The sequence below is a fragment of the Chenopodium quinoa genome, unplaced genomic scaffold (genome assembly GCF_001683475.1).
Source record: "Chenopodium quinoa cultivar QQ74 unplaced genomic scaffold, ASM168347v1, whole genome shotgun sequence".
Lineage (NCBI taxonomy): Eukaryota > Viridiplantae > Streptophyta > Magnoliopsida > Caryophyllales > Amaranthaceae > Chenopodium > Chenopodium quinoa.
The window spans coordinates 1,810,872-1,820,447 of NW_018742441.1; the positions used below are offsets into that span (position 1 = coordinate 1,810,872).

At 33.0% G+C, this 9,576-nt stretch overlaps 1 protein-coding gene across 1 annotated transcript; it reads right to left on the bottom strand.

Annotated features, from left to right (window-relative positions):
• Positions 1-5,163: 5,163 nt before the first annotated feature.
• Positions 5,164-6,014, bottom strand: LOC110716661. Its single transcript, XM_021895309.1, has one exon. The coding sequence runs from the start codon at positions 5,902-5,904 to the stop codon at positions 5,344-5,346; it is 561 nt and encodes a 186-aa protein (XP_021751001.1). The 5' UTR covers positions 5,905-6,014; the 3' UTR covers positions 5,164-5,343.
• Between the last annotated feature and the right edge of the window lie 3,562 nt (positions 6,015-9,576).

Genomic DNA, 9,576 nt, shown 5'->3' on the forward strand with positions numbered 1-9,576 from the left:
ATTATTCTTTCAATTATATCTTATTCTGTTTTTCGGAAAGGATTCTCTTTAATAAAAAGATTTACCAAAATCATATTTTGAGATTAGGAAAGTTAACTTCTTTATCTTTAGAAAACCTACTTGCTATATGAGTTACACTTGTATAAATAGTAGAGACAGAATTGCTTAAGGTTTTTGTAAGTTTATACGTGAAGAAAATCTTGTGAGCTCTATCAAAGTGTAAGTTTTCCAAGCTTTATCTTGTCATATTAGTTTCGGGTTTTATGCACAGCTTGCCTAACATATTCTAGATATTGCGTTTTTGTAATTGATTGGACTGTTGGGTGTGAGTGTATGAAATTTACAATTGCATACAGGAGAAACAACCTTGTGATAAAAGGTTGTATTTGTACTGTGAGAGTACGAGTGAGTTCAAGTCAGGGGATTTGAATTGGGTAGGATTTAGTCTTACTGTGCTACAAGTTCTAGTTGGAACTTGTTTATAAAGGTATGAATTATAATAGGTTTGTAATTTTACTATTGCTCATTATAGTGGATTGGTTTTGTGTTGAAATCCCTTAGAAGGGTCGAGGTTTTACTTCCAGTTGGGTCCTGGAAGGTTTCCTTGTAAAATTGTGTGTGCACTGTCAAGTTCCTTTTACATTTTGTTTTAAATTTGCGAAAGTAGTCACTAGGAACTTAACTACAATTCATCCCCCCTCTTGTAGTGTTCGTTTCAACTAACAATTTCTCAATCTAAGAAGTACAAACTAGGCCAAATAAGAGAATTTAAAGAAACAAAAACACTCTTTTATAAAGCCCAAATAGCTTCTAGGGAAGGTAAAAGGAGAAGCATCAACTTGTAGCTTCTCTTGGTTATTTATTTATTTTATTTTTTGACAAAACTTCTCGTGGTTACTGTTTTTCAGGGAATTCTTTCTTCCTTTTAATGATTTCTTTTTGGACAAAAACAATCCCAATATTTTGCAAAATGACTTTTAATATCCATCTAAAAAAAACAATCTTCTTTCTCACAAACATTTCTGATACTTTATTCTCTCATAAAAAGAAACCCAACTCCATCTTCTACTTCTCCAAGGTCAAACGTCGCTGGCAAAATGCAAATCGGTCCTCCCAGACCACCGGTGCCACCTTTCTGTCCACCTAAGAGGAGACAACCAAGCAATTCTCATTCGTCATTGAGAAACGTTCTAAAGAAAAATTTGGTGTATTGAAAAAAGGATGAAGGATATTATCAATTATGCCCAATTCCCCGTTGGAAACATGCATAAAAGAACTTGTTTCACCTACTATGGCTATGCATAACTATATTAGAAGACATGTCGTACGTGCTTGAAGATTTGAAATTAAATTTGATAAATATGATGCAGATCCGTATTATACTCCCACCGTCTCCGAAAGAACGACACATTTGGGTTGATTTCGCGGGTATTAAGAAGCTTAATTTGCAAGTATAAATGTATGGGAGAACACAAGTCATCAATAATTTGCAAGTACAAAACACAAGAAAAATTAATGGTGGCAGGAGAGAGAAAAAAAGTTTAGAAGTTTAGAGAGGAGATGACACAAAAATCTGAAAAAATACAAGGGTAAAATAGAGAGAATGAGCTATATGACAAAAATATTTGAGGATATATTGGTAATTTTGTGATTTTAATAGATGTTAGGAAAAACAAATGGATCATTCTTTTGGGACTAAGGTGTTGTTTGGTTGATGTAGGAATTTAATTCCCATAGGAATTATACTTCATGGAAAGTTAATTTCTTAATGAAATTCTTAGGAATTTCTTAAATGTATTTGGTTGGCAATAAGGGAAATTAGAATTCCCATGAATTTTAGTTTACCTAGGGAGGGCTAGGTAATTTACTTCTCATGTTTTGTGGGAAGTTGAAATTCCCATGAATTCCCACTTTCCCCATTTTTGCTTTCTTATGTCAACCAAACAACTCCTCATTTTCTCAATTCCCATGAATTTTCAATTCCCCCATTTTAGAATGTCAAAAAACAAGGCCTAAAATTAGACCAAATGGGTCGTTCTTTCGAGGGACGGAGGGAGTATTACTAAAGTTGAAGGGGATGGGGAAATTGGAGGAAACTAATAACTATTCTAGGGATTGATGAATGAATTAAATGTGGAGTCTATTCGCTACAGTAATGCAACTTCCCTAATGAGTAGTGGATTGTAACATTATTAGATCTTTGTAAGGAATAATCATAATATCAGACATATTGAATCAATAAATGTGTAATAATATATGAACAATACATATAAAACTTTTGAATTTGAATATTCTATATTTTGAGCCACAATTTCTATTATTTTTATTTTTTTTAAATACCACAAGTCTTTTCACTCCTATTTTCTTAGCTTGTTTTCCAAGCCAAATTACACCATACATCACCAACAACATATTTCTACTCCACCCATTTTCTCAGCTTCTTCTTCAAGCCACACCACACATCACGAACAACCTTATTTTTACTCTACCCATCTCTCTCCTCTTTGCCAAATTGCTGCAATTAAAGCCCCAAATTGTAGAAATTGGGTGTCAAATTGCTGTGAAAACTTGCGATTAATTAACCTTAAGATCATCAAAAAAATTTGAAGTAGTGAAATTGATGAGAACGAGAGAAATGTGAGCTTGTTTTCTTCGTGAAATCTTAGATCGAACATTCTTCGTCAAAAATTCAGCAACAAAAACAATAGTAATATGAGTAGATTGTAGAATATTTGTAGGGTGCAACTGGTTTGGTTAGGGGTTACTTGTAGGGTGTTATTGGTTTGGTAAGGGGTTACTTATATGGTATTACTGGTTTTGGTCGGGGGTTACTTGTATGGTGTTACTGGTTTGGTATAGGGCCTACAAGTAACCTTTGAAAAGTAACTCATACAAGTAACCCCTAAAACAACTCATATATGTAACCCTTGAATAAGTAACTTATACAAGTAACCCTTGAATAAGTAACTTATACAAGTAACCCTTGAATAAGTAACTCTTGAATTAACCCATACAAGTAACCCCTGCATAAGTAATCCATACAAGTAATCCCTAAAAAAATACAAGTAACCCCTGAAAAATACAAGTAACCCCGGAATAAGTAATCCATACAAGTAACCCCTGAAAACTGAAAAATACAAGTAACCCCGGAATAAGTAATCGATACAAGTAACCTTGAAAACTGAAAAATACAAATAACCCCGGAATAAGTAATCCATACAAGTAACCCCTAGGGGTGAAACAAACTCGGTTTAAAACCAAACCAAATCGAAAACCAAAGCGAATAAGAAATTTGGTTCGGTTTTTTTCAAAAGTGGTTCGGTTTTGATTTTTTTTTAAAAAAAACATTGGGTGTGTGGTTCGGGTTTCGGTTTGCGAAAATGAAAAACCGAACCACACCGAAATATAGGCCCAAACTAAAAAAAACCCTAGCCCAACATTTTTTTTGCCCTTAGTATATATAGGAAAAAACCCTAATCCGTCCTCTCCTCTTCTCTGAGTTCCCCCTCTCTCTCCTCTTATCCGCCCTCTCTATCCTCTTCTCAGTCTCACTCTCTCTCCTTTCGTCTTCATCTCTTCTTTCTTCCGCCCTTTCTCCACTTTCACTCTCATCTCCTCTTTTCCCCACCATCAACTAAGGTTTCGAGGTTTTTCGAACTCCATAAGGGCATAAACTAAGGTTTTTCATTTCGAACACCATTAATTTAAGGGTTTTCATGTCAAATTCGACCATGAAAGCTCTAGATTTAGAGTTTTCATGGTCGAATTTGACCTTTGAAACCCAAAATCGACACTTTTTGGTGGAATGTTTGGACGTGAGGTATGTTCTCTTTTTATTTCGTTTAATTTGGTTTAAGTTTTGTTTTTCTACATTATTTTTATGGTGGTTTGTGATTGAATTGTGGTGGTGATAGGTAGTTTTGGCCTTTTGGGTCGATTTAGGGATGAAGGGTGGTGAAAAAGGTGGGTTGTGGTGGCGGTGCGTGCGGAACTGCGGATCTAGGTTAGGGGTGTGGTTTTGTTTGGTTCAATTTTGATTGGTGTGGTTCGGTTCAGTTCGGTTTTTTTTTGCTAAATTTGATGTTTATGTTCCTTGATAGGAAAATTCGGTGCGGTTTGTTTGTTTTTTTTTTTTTTTTTATAAAACTGAAATTTAGGTGGTTTGGTTTGGTTCGATTTCAAAATTAAAGTGGTGCGGTGTGGTTTCCAAAATCTAGAAACCGAAATATGGTGGTTCGGTTTCGGTTTGGGCAAAAAACCAAACCGAAAACCGAACTTTCACCCCTAATAACCCCTGAAAAAAATATAAGTAACCCCTGAAAAATACAAGTAGCCCTTGAATAAAAAATCCATACTTACAAGTAACCTTTGAAAAAAAAATACAAGTAACCCCGGAATAAGTAATCCATACAAGTAAACCATGAAAAAAAACAAAATACAAGTAATCCCTGAAAAATACAAGTAACCCTGACAAAATCGGTAACCCCGTTATGCGCGTGAATAGTAACCCCGTTATGCACGTCTGGGTATGTTATTTTCGCTGACTTGGCAGCAGGCCACACAATGTGGCCTGTTGCACCAAAAAAGCCCTGCATGCATTCATATTTTTCTCTTTCACAAACAAATTTTGCTTAGAAGTCCATGCGGCCTTTAAAATTGCAAATAATATGTAACGGAGGTAGTACATAAAATTGTTAGTGGTTATTGACATGATCAAAAAGCTGGTCTGGTGGCTAATTACCATGCATGGATTAAGAATAATACTACTCCCTCAATTTTGAATTAGTTGCAACACTTTTCATTTTCAATCATTTCATATCAATTGCAACACTACTATATTTGAAAATGGCCCACCATTATTATATAATTTCTCTCCCATAATCCACTTTTACAAATATTTTACTACCTCCATTAATGGTTATATGCCACTTTAAAAAATTTTATATCTCACAAATAGTACTCTAAAGTTGCAACTAACCGTTAACAGAGGCAATATTATTCTCTTTCCTACCAATCCCACCCACACTACTGAGCCTATAAGGCTAGTTTAAAATTTTCTTAAACTATGAGCCAAGCCTACTGTTGCAACTAATGCGAAACAAAGGGGGTAATTTATTTGGCAATTGTGATTTTGATCCGACAAAAATAAAGAAAAAACAAATATAGAAAAGACACTGATAAAAGTAGTTGATTAATAATGACATGATGATACACGTATAACGTATGTTACAGTGATGGGCTGCTTACATATAAGCAGATTTATTCAAATAAGCATATAACACACAAACGTACATGATAAAATAGAAACGATAAATAGATAAACTTCTTAATTAACATGACTTATTAAGCAACAAGAAGAGGATTAAAAGGTAGTAGGCGGGAAGAGAGAACAAAAGAAGGATTAGTATCACAATTGGGGGCTTCATTAGGGAATGCAATGAAGGGGAAAGGTGGACTATCACCTCTGTCAGAATAAAACTGAAAAAGCTTAAAGCCCAAGACATCGTAAACTTTGCCACCGGTTATGATCATGAGCCCTGTAGGGATCGGGGGAGGGATATTGCCCGAGAGATCGACAGTGACTCCCTTAACGTCGGCGAGTTTCCTATAAGATAAGGTCGCTGAAATCTGTTGTTTGCACGTCAGAACATTTTTGACGCCCCAAAGCTCCCTAGTCACCACACATTCGCCCGTCAAGTTAATTGATAACTTGATTGAGTTTTCGGTGATAAGATCGCAGCTGAAGCTCTGCACATTACTAGGGAAAATCGATGGTGGTAAATCATAGAGGTTTAAGATTTTAGGGATTGAAGAAGCAGGGCATTTGGCTTGGGCGGAGGACAGTGTTAGAGTAAGAGTAAGTGCGAGGAGTGTGAGGGAGATAGTGGTTGTTTTTGGTGACATTTTCGTTATTTGTTGAGACTTGGATAAATGTGTATTTGTTAGATTGGTGTTGGAGCATGCACTTCATGTTACTCTATTTATAGATTTGAAGGTTTGCCTCAAAAATCAGAAGTTTAAGTTTTTTTTTTTTGTCCTTTAACATGTTGTGGGTTGAGGCTTATGATTGATTTATAAATTCTATTACGTTTTCTCGCACACATTGCTGAAAGATGTAGCCTTTTCAAAGAGGCAGTTTAATGAATTGTTGTAGCCGTAAAGATGATTATTATATGATTTACTTGAAAGCATTTGAGAATTCGACAACCGTAGCGATTTCGAACAAATGTTTTCTAACAGACTGATAATAAGGCAAAAGTAGGTGATTACTTTTTTTATAAGCTCTGATACACAACTAAACCCTAACAAAAATCAAACAACTAAACCAACAAAAACTGACTACAAAATAGGAAGACGATGAATATCTACCCTACTCGTGTAGTTTTATTGAAACCTAAAATGCGATGTTATAGAAAATTAAGATTTAAGAGTCTTTTTTTTTGGGCTAAACTTTATCAAAATTATAATAATAAAAAAATATATTATGATAATAGATTACATAAAAAAAAACCCAACAAATTGAACTTATACAATATTATCGTGTAAAACAATATTTATATTATTCTTATTTAATACACTTATTAAATGGATTTATCTTAGTTTATTTCGTCTAATTATGGTAGAAATTTCAATTATTAATGGATACACTGTATGCCCTATATAATAGAGACGGACCCTTGGCCGGTAGGTCTTGACACATGGTTAGAATTCTAGCATTTCCAAAGTGGTATCTTAGTTATGGCTTGAGCATCCCTTCGAGGGGGCATTCTTCGCCTTCCACCTAAGTTGCGCGGGAAATGCCCAAAGCTAATCTCAGGTAACAACATAACTTGGTCATAGGGTCTTTTTGTCCAGGTGCAGGTAGCACACATCTTCACAAACATGTCACCTTACTCGACAAGAAATTTTGCTAACTTAAGACCGTTATAGTTAGGGTGGCCATCCACCGGGGCTTCTGTCACCGGCTCCCTTGTCATCAAGTCATTAACTTCATTCCTCGACCTACATCGCATTTATTTTTTATTCTCAAACAATGCATTTCATAGTCATATATATAGGATATCTCAATACTCTCTCTGTCCCCTTTTGATAATCCCTTATGGACATTTTTTCACGGAAATTAATAAACACAAAAAAGAATAGTTAAAGTACATTTAAAAAGTAAATTGACATTGGGTATGCAAAAAAGTAGAGAGAGAAAGTAATAAAAGTACATGGGAAAACAAAATTTACATGGAAAAGTTAAATTTGCACAAATATTGTTGCAAATTAGAGGGAATTTTAGTAAAAGAAATTAATGAGAAAATTGTGAATAATGTCCTTTTAAGTGGTCGACTTTTTGAAAAATGATCTTTTAAGTGAAAACATGTGAAAAAGGACCTTTTAAGTTTTATTTTGTTTATATGGGGTACTTGGGCGAGCTTGCGACCTTACGTGGTGGTCAATGCCGGAGCTCCGACATTGACTATCACGTGACTTTTTTTTTCTAAAAAAAATCCCAAATTTCCCTCCTTTCCCGACCTAATCAATGAAAGAGTTAGGTCGGGAAAGGAGGGAAATTTGGGGATTTTTTTTGTTTAAAAAAAAAAAAAGTCACGTGACTAACACGTGATAGTCAATGCCAAAGCTCCAGCATTGACCACCACGGAAGGTCACCCAAGTACCCCATACAAACAAAATGCAACTTAAAAGGTCCTTTTTCACAAAGTTTTAACTTAAAAGGTCATTTTTCAAAAAGTCGACCACTTAAAAGGTCATTTTTCACAATTTTCTCAAAATTAATATTAATAGAATAATAGTTGTTCGAAAAGGCAAATGGGGTGAATATTTTGGGACTAAAATTTGTCCATAAGAGACTATCAAAAGGGGATGAAGGGAGTATAAATCCGCGTTTAGAAGCAACATTGCAAGTAGGTATAGGACGAATCTCAATATCAATTGTTGTTTGGCACCAATATTACAATTTTTAAGATATCTGAATATCTGATAGATTATGAAAAATAATCACAGAATATTGTATATCTTTGGAATACAGAGACAGATTAATATACTCAAGTACGTACAATATTATAATAATTTATCTACAGATTATTTGACTTTATAATATGGTAAGAAAATTATGTATCTAAAAAATACACTCATGCGGGAGTAATAATTATAAAGATGGTTTACAGATATGTAAAACGTAATTTCAATATTCATTATGCACCAATGAACCAACTACATATGATATTCACAAATTACAAAAATAAAGATGGTTTATTCAGTTATACATATATATATATATATATATATATATATATATATATATATATATATATATATATATATATATATATATATATATATATATATATATATATAAATGATTCTCTTAAGTTGAATGCATTTCACATCACTAGTGTGAATATGATTACAAAAACACCTTTTAAACATGGACTCTTGATTTATGTTACGTACAGAGTAGTAGTTGGTATGTCAAATAGGTTTACGATGAGAGATGGAGAAAGTTGCATGGTTATTCAAAACAATTTACGAAAAAAACGACACTTTGATAACAAAAAGGACAGAAAAAACATGTGAACGTGGTGTGCTGTTGTCAAGCTAATAATTTCCTCGTGTTCTAGGATTACATATTGTCCTTGGAAGCCCAAATAAATAAATAATGCGTGAATTACCTATTTTCTAGTCATGTCTAGGATAACTTCTGATTTTTAATCATTATTTTACTAGGAAAGTCATGTATATGTACAATGACTTTGAATCTAAAAATTCTATAGTCGTCGTTTGAAATATGACTATCATAATATTTTAATGATTATATAGTTTATAATTAACATATTTTTTCTAAGTAATTAATTATATTACTTTATTTTTTCTATAAAATATTATTATCAATATTTTTTTTAATTTATCAAATTTTTAGTTTTATTTATGTAATTTTTATTCTTATTTTATAGTTTCTCGAAAAATATTTATTTATGTTGGATTAAAATTTCAAAAATTATATTTGCATTGTAGAAATTAGAATACTAATTGTGTCCAATTTATAGTGTGAAAAAATGGATCACTCATATTGTTTATTATTAAAATAATATGGTAGTCATATTTTAAACGACCGTTGTAGAAACATCTGAATGTTTCTATAATATCATTTTGACTACTACTATATTCAATTTTAATTGGTTAACTATTTATTGGCCCAGGCGATGCCCCGGATCACTTTAAATGTGAAAGATTGATCAAAATTAAATTTAGAAGTTCGGTGTTCAACAATCTTTATAAATAAATAAAAATGTAATAATAAATTTTAGATTAATAGGAGGCTAGTTTTTATTCATTTAAATTTACATAACAAAATAATAACTTATGTAAATATAATTGTATGTTAAGGTATTGTGTCGTCAGTTCAGACTGACAAAATGCAGATTTTTGATATCCTTAATTGGCGAAATGATATCCTCTATTGTCTGGATGATATCGTCTATTAGCTGGATGATATCCTTTATTGGTTGGATGATATTTCTAATAATTAGATGATATCCTCTATTGGCTGGATGATATCCTTTATTGGTT

What these genes read in the sequence shown, in the direction of transcription:
- LOC110716661 (XM_021895309.1), bottom strand. Translation starts at nt 5,904, where the DNA reads ATGTCACCAAAAACAACCACTATCTCCCTCACACTCCTCGCACTTACT.